General features: G+C 50.9%; 1 protein-coding gene and 4 non-coding genes across 6 annotated transcripts; all 5 read left to right on the forward strand.

Annotated features, from left to right (window-relative positions):
- The first annotated feature begins 8 nt into the window (after window positions 1-8).
- TBRG4 (transforming growth factor beta regulator 4) lies at window positions 9-16,204 on the forward strand. Of its 2 annotated transcripts, none has more exons than XR_013216659.1 (11): window positions 9-165; window positions 6,393-6,862; window positions 6,964-7,287; window positions 9,105-9,276; window positions 9,731-9,888; window positions 11,986-12,096; window positions 12,355-12,499; window positions 12,572-12,820; window positions 15,289-15,392; window positions 15,709-15,823; window positions 15,925-16,204. XR_013216659.1 is itself a non-coding variant. In XM_077267883.1 (11 exons), exons 2-11 carry the CDS (start codon window positions 6,458-6,460, stop codon window positions 16,024-16,026), a joined length of 1,893 nt encoding a protein of 630 aa, XP_077123998.1. In that variant the 5' UTR covers window positions 9-165; window positions 6,393-6,457; the 3' UTR covers window positions 16,027-16,204. The 2 variants fall into 2 exon arrangements, 1 of the variants encoding a protein (XP_077123998.1); XM_077267883.1 differs by having other exon boundaries at window positions 15,289-15,400.
- LOC143783657 (small nucleolar RNA SNORA5) lies at window positions 9,306-9,443 on the forward strand. The gene has a single exon (XR_013217333.1). It is a non-coding gene; the product is annotated as a small nucleolar RNA SNORA5 (small nucleolar RNA).
- Window positions 9,919-10,070, forward strand: LOC143783661 (small nucleolar RNA SNORA5). The gene has a single exon (XR_013217337.1). It is a non-coding gene; the product is annotated as a small nucleolar RNA SNORA5 (small nucleolar RNA).
- Window positions 12,139-12,275, forward strand: LOC143783659 (small nucleolar RNA SNORA5). The gene has a single exon (XR_013217335.1). It is a non-coding gene; the product is annotated as a small nucleolar RNA SNORA5 (small nucleolar RNA).
- LOC143783660 (small nucleolar RNA SNORA5) lies at window positions 12,932-13,064 on the forward strand. The gene has a single exon (XR_013217336.1). It is a non-coding gene; the product is annotated as a small nucleolar RNA SNORA5 (small nucleolar RNA).
- Window positions 16,205-18,707: the final 2,503 nt, after the last annotated feature.

Raw genomic sequence — 18,707 nt, forward strand, 5'->3', positions numbered from 1 at the left:
CTCGTGCCCACAACTAACATGGCCGCTACTCATCTGCGGCGGACATTTTTCTGTAGTCCCGTGATGCGTCCGGGGATATGGGCAGCAGATCGGAAGTGACGTCAGAGGAGGCGACGACTTCCTTCTTGCTGTGGAGGTCACACCGGTGGAGCCGCACGCTGCAAGGTAAGAAGCCGAGGAGCCGGGGCCACAGCGGGAGAGGAGCCGGGGCCACAGCGGGAGAGGAGCCGGGGCCACAGCGGGAGAGGAGCCGGGGCCACAGCGGGAGAGGAGCCGGGGCCACAGCGGGAGAGGAGCCGGGGCCACAGCAGGAGAGGAGCCGGGGCCACAGCAGGAGAGGAGCCGGGGCCACAGCAGGGAGAGGAGCCGGGGCCACAGCAGGAGAGGAGCCGGGGCCACAGCAGGAGAGGAGCCGGGGCCACAGCAGGGAGAGGAGCCGGGGCCACAGCAGGGAGAGGAGCCGGGGCCACAGCAGGGAGAGGAGCCGGGGCCACAGCAGGAGAGGAGCCGGGGCCACAGCAGGAGAGGAGCCGGGGCCACAGCAGGGAGAGGAGCCGGGGCCACAGCAGGAGAGGAGCCGGGGCCACAGCATTAGAGGAGCCGGGGCCACAGCGGGAGAGGAGCCGGGGCCACAGCGGGAGAGGAGCCGGGGCCACAGCGGGAGAGGAGCCGGGGCCACGGCAGGGGAGGAGCCGGGGCCACGGCAGGGGAGGAGCCGGGGCCACGGCAGGGGAGGAGCAGGGCCCCGAGACTGGGGCCACAGACAGGAGCTGCTCACATAAACTCCATTCTGGTCACCGTCCACAGAGCAGACTGCGGGGGCTGAGCGCAGGAAGGAATAGGCTGCAGCAGCGCCGTGCTCTGCGGGGGGGGGGGGGGTAATAACGTGTGAGTACACGAGGGTACACAGTGCACACCCCCTATATACAGTGCACACCCCCTATATACAGTGCACACCCCCTATATACAGTGCACACCCCCTATGCACAGTGCACACCCCCTATGCACAGTGCACACCCCACTATGCACAGTGCACACCCCACTATGCACAGTGCACACCCCACTATGCACAGTGCACACCCCACTATGCACAGTGCACACCCCACTATGCACAGTGCACACCCCACTATGCACAGTGCACACCCCACTATGCACAGTGCACACCCCACTATGCACAGTGCACACCCCACTATGCACAGTGCACACCCCACTATGCACAGTGCACACCCCACTATGCACAGTGCACACCCCACTATGCACAGTGCACACCCCACTATGCACAGTGCACACCCCACTATGCACAGTGCACACCCCCTATATACAGTGCACACCCCCCTATATACAGTGCACACCCCCCTATATACAGTGCACAGCCCCTATATACAATACTCACCACTATATACAGTGTACACCCCTATATACAGTGCACCCCCTATATACCCCATAGAATGTGAGTCCGCAAGGACAGGGTCCTCTCCCCTCTGTACCAGTCTGTCACTGTAAAAGTGTTTACTGTAAACGATATCTATAACCCGGTATGTAACCCCTTTCTCATGTACAGCACCATGGAATTAATGGTGCTATATAAAAGAATAATAATAATATACAGCCCCTATATATAGTACACGCCACTATATACAGTATATACCCCTATATACAGTACACACCCCTATATACAGTACACTATATACAGTGTGCAGCCCCGTGTGCAGTGTGCAGCCCCGTGTGCAGTGGGCAGCCCCGTGTGCAGTGGGCAGCCCCGTGTCCAGTATAACCCGCCAATATACAGTGCGCACCCCTGTATACAGCCCCTATATACAGTATAACCCGCCAATATACAGTGCGCACCCCTATATACAGTGTACACACCCCTATATACAGTGCGCACCCCTATATACAGTACACACCCTATATACAGTATAACCCGCCAATATACAGTGTACACACCCCTATATACAGTACGCACCCCCTATGTACGGCACATTACGATCCCGCCTTACTCCATGGAGCCTTCGTCAAGACGGGCAAGGAAAGTGTCAGCGCTGATCCTGAAGGGTTGGGCTGTAATGCTGCAGGACTGAGCAGAGGTCACTGACCTCCATACTGCAGCTTCCATCCAGTCTGTCCTGTAGTGAGAGCGCTGGTGATTGCTGTGCACCCGGTAATGTGTATAAGGGCGACCTCCGTACAGTGACCCCATTGTATCTGGAGCAGTGCAGGACTGAGCAGAGGTCACTGACCTCAATACTGCAGCTTCCATCCAGTCTGTCCTGTAGTGAGAGCGCTGGTGATTGCAGTGCACCCGGTAATGTGTATAAGGGCGACCTCCGTACAGTGACCCCATTGTATCTGGAGCACTGCAGGACTGAGCAGAGGTCACTGACCTCCATACTGCAGCTTCCATCCAGTCGGTCCTGTAGTGAGAGCGCTGGTGATTGCTGTGCACCCGGTAATGTGTATAAGGGCGACCTCCGTACAGTGACCCCATTGTATCTGGAGCACTGCAGGACTGAGCAGAGGTCACTGACCTCCATACTGCAGCTTCCATCCAGTCGGTCCTGTAGTGAGAGTGCTGGTGATTGCAGTGCACCCGGTAATGTGTATAAGGGCGACCTCCGTACAGTGACCCCATTGTATCTGGAGCAGTGCAGGACTGAGCAGAGGTCACTGACCTCAATACTGCAGCTTCCATCCAGTCTGTCCTGTAGTGAGAGCGCTGGTGATTGCAGTGCACCCGGTAATGTGTATAAGGGCGACCTCCGTACAGTGACCCCATTGTATCTGGAGCAGTGCAGGACTGAGCAGAGGTCACTGACCTCAATACTGCAGCTTCCATCCAGTCTGTCCTGTAGTGAGAGCGCTGGTGATTGCAGTGCACCTGGTAATGTGTATAAGGGTGACCTCCGTACAGTGACCCCATTGTATCTGGAGCAGTGCAGGACTGAGCAGAGGTCACTGACCTCCATACTGCAGCTTCCATCCAGTCTGTCCTGTAGTGAGAGCGCTGGTGATTGCTGTGCACCCGGTAATGTGTATAAGGGTGACCTCCGTACAGTGACCCCATTGTATCTGGAGCACTGCAGGACTGAGCAGATGCTGCACGGAGGAGGATGGTGCTCAGGTCCCCGCCGTAATGTTGGCTGCGGTTTGTTTACGTGTAACAATAGTTCCGGAGTTTTGTCTTCCATTTGCAGATATATATATATATATATATATATTTTTTGCATTGATCTGAATGTTCTGTGATTGAGCAGTGAGATGGTATTTATTCTTCGGTGGTCACAGTGTGGTCTCCGTTTCCCCCGTATGTGGCTATAGAGTAGAATGTCTGCAGCTGAGCGCAGCAGCTGGAGGCAGCTCAGCATTGTTTTCCTGCGGTCTCTGATTGACAGCTGAGTGATTCTGAGTCAGAGGAGCATGGAGACTGATGGAAACCAAGAAGTTGGTGCGCTGCCCTGCTCGGCCCCTGCGCACGTCCTCCGAGCGCCTGGGCTTGGTATGAACAGTCCTCTTTATGCTGACGGACTCCCCTTGAAGAAGCAGTCCCAGGGAAATATAGATGTTAGTCCCTTAGCAATATGTGTATTGTTGTCCCTATAGTTACCCATCATCTCCTGGTATCAGCGCCGTTCTGGTCGCCTCTCTTGTGGCCATAATTCAGAAGAGCCAGATCTCACAGCGACTTCTCTGTGAATCAGAAGTTGATTTTTTTTTTTTCAGTGCAATCCTATAGTCCCAGATATCGGATCCCATAGGATTACACTGGGAAAACGACTGCTGCTCCACACAAACAGTGCTGCAGCTAGTCTGAACAGCGGCCATGGGAAGAAGAGGATCGGAGCGTCGCTGAAAAGAGTCATTTAAAAAAAAAAAAATTAATCGTTAGTAATTAGTAAGTTGGTAATTAGTTAGTAAGTTAGTAATCGTTTTCACTTCATACCGAGCCATCTATCCCGTTCTGAAGAATGTTCCTTTTCCCCGCTCCAACAGTCCCATGTAAATAATATCCAATGTTTGGTCCCATCAAAAAACACATCACTTTCCACATTTCCACCCCTCCAAAAGACACACGTTGGAAAACAATTAATATCTATAACTATTTAATATATTTTTAGACTAGAGCAAAATGATCTTCAAGACCCTGGTCTGTCAGGCAATTAATTTGTCTGTGGCCGCTGGTCCAGACCCCAACAAGCCTCTCAGTTCAGCACGATGACGCATCCAACCGACTAATCATAGGCGCAACCAGGAATACCAGCAAGTAGGAGGAGGGTCTCCGGCCCCTGCTCCGGGGGCAACATATTCGGATGTGGCTGCTGGACCAGTGTCTGGCAATTGTTTTTGCTCTGCTCTCCTTCCTCCAGGCCCAATCAAAGTACAGTGACATGTTACAAAAGATAAGCCGTCCTCTCTTGGGGCGCACCTTTATTCAGCAGTACATCACTCCTGTCTATCTAATATGTAAAGCTCTATCCTGCAATATGACTCCTCTATATACAGCTCTATCTGGCAGTATATCACTCCTCTCAGTCCCTCTATGTAGAGACATATCCTTCAGTGTATCCCTCCTCTATATTCAGTCCTATCATGCATTATATCACTCCTCCGTATACTACATTATATCACTCCTCCGTATACTGCAGTATATCACTCCTCTATATTATGCTCTCCTATCCTGCATTATCACTCCTCTCTATACAGCCCTATACTTCAGTATATCACTCCTCTCAGCCCCTCTATGTAGAACCCTATCCTGAAGTACATCACTCCTAATGGCGAGCCATATTCTGCGTTATATCACTCCTATATACAGCCCTATCATGCACTATATCACTCCTCTATATTATGCTCCCATATCCGGCATTATATCACTCCTCTATACAGCCCTATACTGCAGTAAATCACTCATCTCTATACTGCGGTATATCACTCCTCTCAGCCCCTCTATATACCCCCCTATACTGCAGTACATCATTTCTCTCAGCCCCTCTATGTTGAGTCCTATCGTGCAGTACATTACTCCTCTATGACGAGCCCTATTCAGCAGTATATCACTCTTTATACTGCAGTATGTCACACCTCTCATCCCCTCTATGTAGAGCCCTATCCTGCAGTACATCACTTGTCTATGTAGAGCCCTATTCTGCAGTATATCACGCTTTATACTGCAGTACGTCACACCTCTCAGCCCCTCTATGTAGAGCCCTATCCTGCAGTACATCACTCCTCTATGTAGAGTCCTATCCTGCAGTACATCACTTGTCTATGTAGAGCCCTATTCTGCAGTATATCACTCCTCTCTATACAGCCGTATACTGCAGTACGTCACACCTATCAGCCCTTCTATGTAGAGCCCTATTCTGCAGTACATCACTCTATGTAGAGCCCTATCCTGCAGTACATCACTCCTCTATGTAGAGCACTATTCTGCAGTATATCACGCTTTATACTGCAGTACGTCACACCTCTCAGCCCCTCTATGTAGAGCCCTATCCTGCAGTACATCACTCCTCTATGTAGAGTCCTATCCTGCAGTACATCACTTGTCTATGTAGAGCCCTATTCTGCAGTACATCACTCTATGTAGAGCCCTATTCTGCAGTATATCACTCCTCTCTATACAGTCGTATACTGCAGTACGTCACACCTATCAGCCCTTCTATGTAGAGCCCTATCCTGCAGTACATCACTACTTTATGGCGAGCCCTATTCTGCAGTACATCACTCCTCTATGTAGAGCCCTATCCTGCAGTATATCACTCCTATATACAGCCCTACCCTGCAGTATGTCACTTCTCCCAGCCCCCCTATGTAGAGCCCCATTCTGCAGTACCTCACTCTATGTAGAGTCCTTTCCTGCAGTACATCACTCCTCTATGTAGAGCCCTATCCTGCAGTACATCACTCCTCTATGTAGAGCACTATTCTGCAGTATAACACTCTTTATACTGCAGTACGTCACACCGCTCAGCCCCTCTATGTACAGTCCTATCCTGCAGTACATCACTCGTCTATGTAGAGCCCTATTCTGCAGTATATCACTCCTATATACAGCCCTACCCTGCAGTATGTCACTTCTCCCAGCCCCCCTATGTAGAGACCTATTCTGCAGTACATCACTCCTCTATGTAGAGCCCTATCCTGCAGTACATCACTCCTCTATGTAGAGCCCTATCCTGCAGTACATCACTCCTCTATGTAGAGCCCTATCCTGCTGTACATCACTCCTCTATGTAGAGCACTATTCTGCAGTATATCACTCTTTATACTGCAGTACGTCACACCTCTCAGCCCCTCTATGTAGAGCCCTATCCTGCAGTACATCACTTGTCTATGTAGAGCCCTACTCTGCAGTATAGATTTTTCTCTTTACTTTATATATTTATTTCCAGATGTTAAGATGACCCCCTCCTCACCCCGGGGTTCATGGTGAAGTAAGCGGCACAACCGTGAAGACATGGCGGCCCGTCTTATCCAGCGTTGTTCCCGTCTGCTGGCATCTTCACCCTCCTTCCAGGCCTCGTCTTCCTCCATCCCCTCAGAATGTGTCCGAGCCGGTCATCTTGTCCAGCCTCCGCATCCCCAGCCCTCGCCCCAGCACCTCCCCATCCTCTGCAGGTACACGCACAGCCTCCCCGCCCTGCAGCAGAAGGTAAACGGGCAGAGCGAGAAGGATTTCCTAGCAATGATCCAGTCTATGTCGGCGGCGGAGGAGCTGCTGCAGATCTCTCCACAGCACAGTAGGAACGGGAACAGGGCGGCCGCCATCATCAATCAGATCGCCAAAGTGACGGAAGCAAATAGGGAGGAAGTGGTGAATGACAAGAGGTTCGGGGAGCTCCTGAGTGCAGTGAACAGACAGGTGAGGGCTGAGACTGACCCATGGGGGTTGTTTTTCCAGAAGTCAGGGCTGGTAGTTTGCTGCAGTGTATCAGTTTTCCTTTCCGTTCCTGTCCCCTCCAGATCCAGATGATATGGCACGCTCGGCTCATCAGTCTGCTCCGGAGTCTGTATGTGCTCCGCATAGATGGGAAGAACCACTACTTGCGCTCCATGGAGACAGAAGTGCGATGGCGGCTCAGGAAGTTTAGTATTGAATTATTGGGGCGGCTGGCGCGTGTCCTGGTACCGCACGCTCAGACCGAGGAGCAGAAATCGCTGGTCCTGGATTTAGCCAGAAGCGTGGAACTGCGGTGGACGGAGGTGAAGGACACCAAGACGTTAGTGAATGTGATTCACAGCCTCAGCCAAGTATCCCGGACGCTGCTGGAGAGAATGGAGGACAAGGTAGAGGGCGAATGGCGCTTTCTGGGAGTTGTAGTGTATTCAAAGGCCTCTTTACTGGAGTCTGATAATAAAGTGATAATCTAACGATGGCGGGTTGGCAGTGCTCCTCTCCGCTGCCTCCCGGTTCCCCCAGCACGCGAGGAGCGTGGACGAAATGAAGGTTACCAATACTTAGGACAAACCGCAAAGTCACACCAAGCTATGCGCTATCCGGTGCTGCCAGCGGCCACCTCTCTCTGCAGCGTCCGAGGACGGACACTGAAGCCAGCAGTATTCAGTGATCTGGGCAGCTGCAGAGCAGCACTTTCCATCCCTGTACAAACACACAGCCCTTTTCCTAGAAGATCGGCCACTGCTGATAAACTGCAGAGGTGGCCGGTGACCTAGGCAGTAATCACTACATAGTTATTGTCACGGATCCCTCTCCGTGCTGCTACCAATTTGTCACGAACCCGCTCTCAGCACGTGACTTGGGGTTGCGCCTGCAAGGGTTAATCTATCTCCTCTCTCTCAGTCCAGCATTCAACCTCCGTACTATGCTGTAATGGGAGCATAAATCACACACCGACCCAGGCCACACACCCGCTCATACACGCTGCCACCACTCATTGAATACACGGGCGATGAGTCCCGGAAATATTACTACTACTGTCTGTCACTCATAAGGCTCAAACACTTTAAGGCTATGGATTCTTTAGAACATACAAGGTTCAACTGTTAAAGTTTTATGCTTTAATACAAAAGGTACAGTGCTCAAAGTAAAAAAGAATATAAAAATATGGTAATAAAGACATACAGGTATGCAAAACCGTTATAAAATAAAGGGAGAAACTTACAGAAATATCAAACTTTGCATTCTGGTACTCTGTCCCTGAGGGGGGGTGAATATGGACTAGATCACATCAGCTTCCCAGGCTGCCCTCACAAGTGAACAATTTTGAATGTATACAAGCCAAATTTATAGAGTCACTCTGGAGGTCAGATTTCTAGACCAGCCCCTCAAGTTGATATTCTAATTGCTTGTTTTTGATTGGACCACGGCTGCGCCCCCAATGAATATATTATTTTCTCTGAGATTCTTTGTGTAAAGCTTCCCACCGATATAGTGTCAGGCTGTAATTGACATCTCTCTTCAAAGAGCAAGGAGGTGTCAAATGTTCCCTTTCTTCTTGGTTCCCAGTACGACACCCCTGGTGAGATCAGAGACAGTAGACTGCCTTCTCAAGACACATGTGTTGTGACCTCCTGTGAGACCTGCAGCCTTCAGGACAGATGTTAAATTACTGCTAGTCACACAATAAACCTATACATAGTTCACTGCACATATATATATTTATACATATTTCACTACAGTTATTAATAATCCCTGTCTTCTAGACAAGAGGTTTTATAAAAAAGACTTTACATTCAGGATTACAAGTTTTATCAGCACGTTGCAATTTTATCCATTTATGTTAATTTGTAGCTGTGTATTTTTAAGGGGCGATCCAACACCTCTCATGCCATCGTCTGTGCTGGCACTTGTAGTACATGTATTCAGGTAATGTGAGTAGGACCGTGCAGCATGTGTTCAGATACTTGGCAAATGGCGGCATACCCGAAGTCATCAGCACTTCTGCTGGTATTTGGGAACAGCTCAAGGCAGCAGCAGCAGACGTCAGCCAGGGAACGGACGGGAAGCCCCTCAGATCTGGTTCCTATGGCTGACATACTGACCCCCAGGGATTTTCTGCTGGTGACCAGTCTCTGCCCCCTTCTCCTCCCTCTCTCCTGATGACAAGCCTGCCGATGTCTGACGCCGTTCATTTCTTTCTCAGGTGCTTGAATATGCAGAAGTCTTCAGCCCCGAGGAATCTCGTACCATCACCATGGCCCTGGCCGCCCAGAACTGCCGCTCTCTGCCCATCCTGAGGGCGCTGTCTTTCCACCTGGTTCAGCGGAATAAGGAGCTCTGCCCGTCCGTCATTGTAGATTTGGTGTACGCCTACGGTAAGTCAGTAAACCCACTGCAATTGTACCGCAGCCTTGTCAAATTCAGGACTGCCCCTTTATGGCGACTCCTGGCCAGTGGGCTGCCACAAAAACCTGTAGCTCCTGAGCCCCATGTACTTCTGCACTGAACATGGGGAGAAGATACAATTGTGCTACGGACAATCCGACCATTGTAGTGAGCCAGATGAGGCTGAGGGTTTGCTGCAGTGTGTCAGTGTAGACCGTGCCCTGAGCACAGTAGACTGATGCATTGTAGCAGGATTTAGCTCGCAGAGCATTGTGTACGCTGGATACTTATGTGGCTGCTGTACATGTTCTCAGCCTCCAGATGTAAACTGTTCACATTCACTGACTGCAAGCAGAGATCTTAAACATGAGAACTGCCTACACTGATAAGTTGTCCTCATATGGTGCAGAGTAACCCTCTCCGTGTCGTCCCTTGGTCTTCCAGCGAAGCTGAACTTCAGCCAACATCAGGTGTTACAGAAGATGGCGTCCGAGCTGCTGCCCAAGGTGTCTGAGCTGAGCAGTAAGGAGATGAGCAGCTGCATCCGATCCTTCTCCAGCCTCCGGTTCTTCCACCTCCCGCTATGCGAGGCCATCGCACAGGTACGTTCCCGTCTTCATTCCCCCGCCTCTTGCAGCTTTGTCAAATTCAGCAATTCCTGCTCAGTGGTGTCTGCTGGCCGTGTAAGCTGCAAAAGGAACAGGCAGCCGTGGACCCCGACCCCTGAATGTGGACCCCGACCCCTGAATGTGGACCCCGGGGATAAACAGCGCAGCCGACATAGTCAGCTGACCTGCGCTCCTCTCTGGCAAGAGGTTGGATTCCTTCTCCCTGCCGCAGTGACTACAAGATAAAAGTGATATTACATGGCGGACATGCAGGTGAATGGTTGTCCACTTAATACGAGGTGGAGGGTTGAGATCAGCACAGCTCCAAACACCGCAGTGCCCGTTCCTGTAACTTCATCTCGGCTCCTATTGAAGTGAATGTGATCTGAGCTGATATTGCTGATTGGTTGTCAGATCACAATCAATCTGATACTGATGGTTAGAGGTGGTGTGAATCGGTTCTCTACTCAGTCCAGCGGCCACTTCAGTATTCTGCGGGTGTCGGTCGGGAGCTCTGAGGAACGTCTCCTACCTTCCAGCATCCACCGATCTAGTGCGACATCACATGTACAGCACGCTGCAACGATGACGTCTCGCCGGTGAATGAAAACGGGAGTCGTGAATGCTGGAAGAAGGTAAGAGACAGTTATCGTGGGCTCCCTCTGGCGGTGGCAGGTTATTGATGTGGAGGCTTCTTTGGGCACAACTCTAATAATGACCTAAGGTCGGCCATCGACACCACAGTTCTGGGGGCTCCCTCTGGCGGAGGCAGGTTACTGATGTGGAGGCTTCATTGGACACAACTCTAGCAATGTCCTAAGGTTGGCCATCGATGCCCCAGTCCTGGGGGCTCCCTCTGGCTGAGGCAGGTTACTGATATGGCGGTTTCATTGGACACAACTCTACTAATGACCGAAGGTCGGCCATCGATGCCCCAGTCCTGGGGGCTCCCTCTGGCGGAGGCAGGTTACTGATGTGGAGGCTTCTTTGGGCACAACTCTACTAATGACCTAAGGTTGGCCATCGACGCCCCAGTCCTGGGGGCTCCCTCTGGCGGAGGCAGGTTACTGATGTGGAGGCTTCTTTGGGCACAACTCTACTAATGACCTAAGGTTGGCCATCGACGCCCCAGTCCTGGGGGCTCCTCCGGCGGGGCAGGTTACTGATATGGCGGTTTCATTGGAGACTGCTCTCCTAATGACCTAAGGTCGGCCATCGATGCCCCAATCCTAGGGGCTCTTCTGGCAGGGCAGGGCTGGTTACTGCTATGGCGGTTTCATTGGAGACAGCTTTACTAATGACCTAAGGTCGGCCATCGATGCCCCAGTCCTGGGGGCTCCTCCGGCAGGGCAGGTTACTGATATGGCGGTTTCATTGGACACAACTCTACTAATGACCTAAGGTCGGCCATCGACGCCCCAGTCCTGGGCCTCCCTCTGGCGGTGGCAGGTTACTGATGTGCCTGCTTAATTGGACACAGCTCTACTAATGACCTAAGGTCGGCCATCGGCGCCCCAGTCCTGGGGGCTCCGGCAGGGCAGGTTACTGCTATGGCGGTTTCATTGGAGACTGCTCTCCTAATGACCTAAGGTCGGCCATCGATGCCCCAGTCCTGGGGGCTCCTCCGGCAGGGCAGGTTACTGCTATGGCGGTTTCATTGGAGACTGCTCTCCTAATGACCTAAGGTCGGCCATCGATGCCCCAGTCCTGGGGGCTCCTCCGGCAGGGCAGGTTACTGCTATGGCGGTTTCATTGGAGACTGCTCTCCTAATGACCTAAGGTTGGCCATCGATGCCCCAGTCCTGGGGGCTCCTCCGGCAGGGCAGGTTACTGATATGGCGGTTTCATTGGAGACTGCTCTACAAATGACCTCAGGTCGGCCATCCACGCCCCAGTCCTGGGGGCGCCTTGGGCAGGGCAGGTTACTGATATGGCGGTTTAATTGGAGACAGCTCTACTAATGACCTCAGGTCGGCCATCGACGCCCCAGTCCTGGACTATCCTGTTAAGCTGTAGCCTTCTCTTGCATCCTCTCCAGCGGTGCTTTGCATCATGTCTGCAGTGCGGTGTCTTGTGATCCTTCTATTACAGGCATGTGTGGAGCGCAGCAGCTCGCTGACTCCGGCCCAGCTCTCCAGCCTCATCTTGTCCTTCGCACATCTGAATTTCCTGCCAAGCCAACAGGAGGAATTCTTCAGCATGGTAAGTCTTCTGTCATCATGCTGCTACGCAAGGGTTAATATCTGCAGCCTCGTCAAATTCAGGACTGCCCCCTCGATGGCGACTCCTGGCCAATGGGCTGCTAGAAAAACCTCTGTCAGGTCATGAGCCTCCCGTTCTTCCGCACCGGGTATGGGGGTACAGTGGCTCTACAGACATGTGATGACATCATCGGTTCATACGTGATGTCACTGGTGCAGTCACCGGCCCTGTGATGTGACTTGCTTACACTTTCTGCAGGTGGTGCAGCGTCTGAGCTCGGAGCTGGATTCGCTGAGCCCCCCGATGCTGGTGGACTTGGTGTGGTCATTGTGTGTCCTGCAGCTCGTGACTCCAGCTTTCCTCCAGAAGGTACTGGATCCTCAGATCTACTGCAAGTTCATGGGTACGCTCCTCCTGAATCCGGCTGTGACTGTAGATAATCCCTACTGTGCATTAACCGTCTGTGTCCTCATAGGTGACGTCTCCAACAAATCCACAAACCTCAGCCTGAAATTAGCCCAGATCAATGCCGCGGCGCAGCTGGAGTGTCCGGAGTACCGGGGGCCTCTGCTGCCCCTCAGCCTGGTCAGCACTGCAGCTCCCCCCACTGCAGGCAGCAGTCTGTCTCCTCTGCAGACCGACCTGAGGAAGGCGCTGCGGGACGTCCTTCCGGACAAAGACGCCTGTAACTTCAGTGTGAAGACGATATACGGCCATCAGATCGGTGAGACGCCGCCACCTCCTGCTCTGGTTGTAGGGTCACATGAAGTAAGGCCGAGGTGCCAATACCGGGCATGCGATAACCTGCTGCTCCCCCCCGTACAGCGGTGATATCTGCAGCTTAGTCAAATTCAGGACCACCGGTGACATGGTGACTCCTGGCCAATGGGCTGCCATAGGATGATGTAGTTATTGAGCCTCATGTTCTCTCCAGTGGAAAATGGGGACTTATTGTGCTACAGACATGTTGTGAATTCTGCTCTTGGGCTCCCTCCGGTGGTTATAAGTGGTAGCGCTGCTGTCTTTGGATCGCAGCATTCATCAGGTGTGTCCACTTATTGCAATTCTGACTGGGCTATTTAGTCTTGCTTGACCCTTTAGTTAGTGCCAGTTGTCCATTGTTTCCTGGAGGATTCACTTCCCTGCCTGGTCTCTCTTGCTTGCTGTTCATTTCAACAAAGATAAGTTCTGGCTTTGTTTTTTGCAGTCCACATGCTGTGGGCCTGATCGTTCAAGTTATTTTCCATGTTTTGTCTTGTCCAGCTTGGTCTGTATAAGGATTTGTTTAGCCAAGCTGGTATCTCTGGAGATGCAGATATACCCTCCATATCTTTAGTTAGATGTGGAGATTTTGTATTTTCTGTGGTGGATATTTTCTAGTGTTTTAATACTGACCGCATAGTACTCTGTCCTATCCTTTCTATTTAACTAGAAGTGGCCTCCTTTGCTAAATTCTGATTTCAGTCTGCGTATGTTATTTCCCTCTCCTCTCACAGTCAATATTTGTGGGGGGCTGTCTATCCTTTGGGGATTTTCTCTGAGGCAAGATAGTTTTCCCTTTTCTATCTCTAGGGGTAATTAGTCCTCCGGCTGTGTCGAGATGTCTAGGGAGTGATAGTTACATTCCACGGCTACTTCTAGTTGCGGTGTTAAGTTCAGGGTCTGCGGTCAGTACAGGTACCACCTTCTCCAGAGTACGTCTCATGCTGCTCTTAGGCCACCAGATCATACCACAGACACCAGCAGAATAGTGAGTGCAGCTCTGGAGTATAATACAGGATGTAACTCAGGATCAGTAATGTAATGTATGTACACAGTGACTGCACCAGCAGAATAGTGAGTGTGTCGAGGGAGGATCTAAATTGATCCTTCACGGTTAACTCAGTGATTTCCAAATTAATATACAAGGTGTTGCCGGCAACTGAAAATGACCAGACGGAGACGTGTGTCTGTTTGGGGGGGATCAAGCTGATCTCTCTGGCCCCCGTTTATTCTGTATGACTTATCATAGTTATAGAAATTAAACTTCAATCAATCAGCATAAGAACACGCTCACAGTTCTTAACCTATAAGAATGCAGAAACAGTCTGTGCGTCAAAGTCTCGTAGAACAATACACCCTCAGTCTCATATTCTGTTTAGATTGCAACAATCAAGGTCTCATAACAGCTGTAAACTTTAGCCTACTAACAAAATTTATATCAAAACAACAAAATGGAGTCGAAAAGCACAAAATGGAGAATCTTTCTTAATTTGTCCCTTCACAAGTGCAGCTCTGGGGTATAATACAGGATGCAACTCAGGATCAGTAATGTAATGTATGTACACAGTGCCTGCACCAGCAGAATAGTGAGCGCAGCTCTGGGGTATAATACAGGATGCAACTCAGGATCAGTAATGTAATGTATGTACACAGTGACTGCACCAGCAGAATAGTGAGTGCAGCTCTGGAGTATAATACAGGATGTAACTCAGGATCAGTAATGTAATGTGTGTATACACTGACTCCACCAGCAGAATAGTGAGTGCAGCTCTGGGGTATAATACAGGATGTAACTCAGGATCAGTAATGTAATGTATGTACACAGTGACTGCATCAGCAGAATAGTGAGTGCAGCTCTGGAGTATAATACAGGAGGTAACTCAGGATCAGTAATGTATGTACACAGTGACTGCACCAGCAGAATAGTGAGTGCAGCTCTGGAGTATAATACAGGATGTAACTCAGGATCAGTAATGTAATGTATGTACACAGTGACTGCACCAGCAGAATAGTGAGTGCAGCTCTGGAGAATAATATAGGATGTAACTAAGGACAGGACCAGTAAGTTCATCTGGTTATCCTGTATGTGCGTGTGTCTTCATTCAGGGCAGCACGGTGGCTCAGTGGTTAGCACTGCAGCCTTGCAGCGCTGGAGTCCTGGCTTCTAATCCCACCTTGGACAACATCTGCAAAGAGTTTGTATGTTCTCTCCGTGTTTGCGTGGGTTTCCTCCGGGCTCTCCGGTTTCCTCCCACATTCCAAAGACATACTGATAGGAAATTTAGATTGTGAGCCCCATCGGGGACAGTGATGATAATGTGTGCAAAACTGTAAAGCGCTGCGGAATATGTTAGCGCTATATAAGAATATAGATTATTATTATTATTGCATTATTATCTATCATGAAATATTTTCTTGTTTCCTCCTCAGATGCAGAGTTTATTTTAGACTCTGAAAACAATCCCTTGGCTTTAAGTGATTTTGCGGATCGTCATGTTTTGTACAGCAGTGGAACTAAAGCTTTACCGGATGGGGTAAGGAGGTGAGGACGGCACTCAGGGTGTGTACAGCACCTCTCTCCGTACCCCCTGTTAGGGCAGAGCAATGTTGTAGAGGGTGGTCCTGTCAACCTGAGGACTTGTCCCACTGCAGAGGGGAGAGATGCCGCCGTCTGCAGCATTGTCCGTCCAGGGTGTGTAATCCTTCATCTGCTCTGCTGGGGCTATGGGTGCTCTCTGGTAACCTCCCAGCTGCGGGGCCCCTGCTGCTGGTCATGGACTTTCTCGCTGAGGGCTGTGCTGTGTACGCAGCCCTCCTGTCGCTCACTGTGTCATCTCGTTCTCCGGTCAGGTTTGCTGTGAAGAGCTGGGAATTCTCTAACTTCTGTTTACGCACTAAGGAGCTGACGGGCTCGCATGCACTGTGCCGCAGACACCTGCGGGCCGCCGGCTTCCTGGTGCTGGAGGTGAGTGCTGTAGCCGTGTAGTTCCTGGTGCTGTGGTTGTTCCGCAGGGTGTCGTCGGTAGCTGTGGGGTTGGTTATGACCCCGTTGCTCTCCCTTTGCAGGTGCCTTATTACGAGTGGCAGGAACTGAAGTCTGAGTGGCAGAAGGTGGCGTTCCTGAAGGACCAGATTAAGAAAGTGGTGGCCGAGGCGATGTCTGTGTGATGGGCGCTGGCGCCGGGATGATAATGAGGGCAAAACCTGTACATATATATATATATATATTGCGCCCTCCTGGGATGGAGACGCTCTCTTCACGGGCGCGGGAGGGAGTCTAATATTTTCAGATGATCAATATTTTAATGTGGGAGGTGGATGGAAAGATAAAAAGTCTATCAGATCATTATGGTGTCATTCAGTATGTATACAATGTAAAGCAAGTCCTCCTACCCACAGGAGCTTACACTCTATAGATACAGGAGGAGGAGTCCTGACCACAGGAGCTTACACTCTATAGATACAGGAGGAGTCCTGACCACAGGAGCTTACACTCTATAGATACAGGAGGAGGAGTCCTGACCACAGGAGCTTACACTCTATAAATACAGGAGGAGTCCTGACCACAGGAGCTTACACTCTATAAATACAGGAGGAGTCCTGACCACAGGAGCTTACACTCTATAGATACAGGAGGAGGAGTCCTGACCACAGGAGCTTACACTCTATAAATACAGGAGGAGTCCTGACCACAGGAGCTTACACTCTATAGATACAGGAGGAGGAGTCCTGACCACAGGAGCTTACACTCTATAGATACAGGAGCAGGAGTCCTGACCACAGGAGCTTACACTCTATAGATACAGGAGGAGTAGAAGGAGTCCTGACCACAGGAGCTTACACTCTATAGATACAGGAGGAGGAGGAGGAGTCCTGACCACAGGAGATTACACTTTATAGATACAGGAGCAGGAGGAGTCCTGACCACAGGAGCTTACACTCTATAGATACAGGAGGAGGAGTCCTGACCACAGGAGCTTACACTCTATAGATACAGGAGCAGGAGTCCTGACCACAGGAGCTTACACTCTATAGATACAGGAGGAGTCCTGACCACAGGAGCTTACACTCTATAGATACAGGAGCAGGAGGAGTCCTGACCACAGGAGCTTACACTCTATAGATACAGGAGGAGTAGGAGGAGCCCTGGCCACAGGAGCTTACACTCTATAGATACAGGAGGAGGAGGAGGAGGAGTCCTGACCACAGGAGATTACACTTTATAGATACAGGAGCAGGAGGAGTCCTGACCACAGGAGCTTACACTCTATAGATACAGGAGGAAGAGTCCTGACCACAGGAGCTTACACTCTATAGATACAGGAGGAGAAGGAGTCCTGACCACAGGAGCTTACACTCTATAGATACAGGAGGAGAAGGAGTCTTGACCACAGGAGCTTACACTCTATAGATACAGGAGGAGTAGAAGGAGTCCTGACCACAGGAGCTTACACTCTATAGATACAGGAGGAGGAGGAGTCCTGACCACAGGAGCTTACACTCTATAGATACAGGAGAAGGAGGAGTCCTGACCACAGGAGCTTACACTCTATACATACAGGAGGAGGAGTCCTGACCACAGGAGCTTACACTCTATAGATACAGGAGGAGGAGGAGCCCTGACCACAGGAGCTTACACTCTATAGATACAGGAGGAGGAGTCCCGACCACAGGAGCTTACACTCTATAGATACAGGAGGAGGAGGAGCCCTGACCACAGGAGCTTACACTCTATAGATACAGGAGGAGGAGTCCCGACCACAGGAGCTTACACTCTATAGATACAGGAGGAGGAGGAGCCCTGACCACAGGAGCTTACACTCTGTAGATACAGGAGGAGGAGTCCCGACCACAGGAGCTTACACTATAGATACAGGAGGAGGAGGAGCCCTGACCACAGGAGCTTACACTCTATAGATACAGGAGGAGGAGGAGTCCCGACCACAGGAGCTTACACTCTATAGATACAGGAGGAGGAGGAGGAGTCCCGACCACAGGAGCTTACACTCTATAGATACAGGAGGAGGAGGAGTCCTGACCACAGGAGCTTACACTCTATAGATACAGGAGGAGAAGTCCCGACCACAGGAGCTTACACTCTATAGATACATAAGGAGGAGGAGTCCTGACCACAGGAGCTTACACTCTATAGATACAGGAGGAGGAGTCCCGACCACAGGAGCTTACACTCTATAGATACAGGAGGAGGAGTCCTTACCACAGGAGCTTACACTCTAGATACAGGAGGAGGAGGAGTCCTGACCACAGGAGCTTACACTCTATAGATACATAAGGAGGAGGAGTCCTGACCACAGGAGCTTACACTCTATAGATACAGGAGGAGGAGTCCCGACCACAGGAGCTTACACTCTATAGATACAGGAGGAGGAGTCCTTACCACAGGAGCTTACACTCTAGATACAGGAGGAGGAGGAGTCCTGACCACAGGAGCTTACACTCTATAGATACAGGAGGAGGAGGAGTCCTGACCACAGGAGCTTACACTCTATAGATACATAAGGAGGAGGAGTCCTGACCACAGGAGCTTACGTTCTATAGATACAGGAGGAGGAGTCCTTACCACAGGAGCTTACACTCTAGATACAGGAGGAGGAGGAGTCCTGACCACAGGAGCTTACACTCTATAGATACAGGAGGAGTCCTGACCACAGGAGCTTACACTCTATAGATACAGGAGGAGGAAGAGTCCTGACCACAGGAGCTTACACTCTATAGATACAGGAGGAGGAGGAGTCCTGACCACAGGAGCTTACACTCTATAGATACAGGAGGAGTCCTGACCACAGGAGCTTACACTCTATAGATACAGGAGGAGGAAGAGTCCTGAC

Source organism: Ranitomeya variabilis, chromosome 6 (assembly GCF_051348905.1).
Source record: "Ranitomeya variabilis isolate aRanVar5 chromosome 6, aRanVar5.hap1, whole genome shotgun sequence".
In the NCBI taxonomy this organism is placed as follows: Eukaryota; Metazoa; Chordata; class Amphibia; order Anura; family Dendrobatidae; genus Ranitomeya; species Ranitomeya variabilis.

Coding starts and splice junctions, on each gene's coding strand:
- TBRG4 (XM_077267883.1), top strand. CDS start 6,458: ATGGCGGCCCGTCTTATCCAGCGTTGTTCCCGTCTGCTGGCATCTTCA. Junction 9,889..11,985: donor TATGCGAGGCCATCGCACAG/GTACGTTCCCGT, acceptor CTTCTATTACAG/GCATGTGTGGAGCGCAGCAG. Junction 12,097..12,354: donor AGGAGGAATTCTTCAGCATG/GTAAGTCTTCTG, acceptor CACTTTCTGCAG/GTGGTGCAGCGTCTGAGCTC.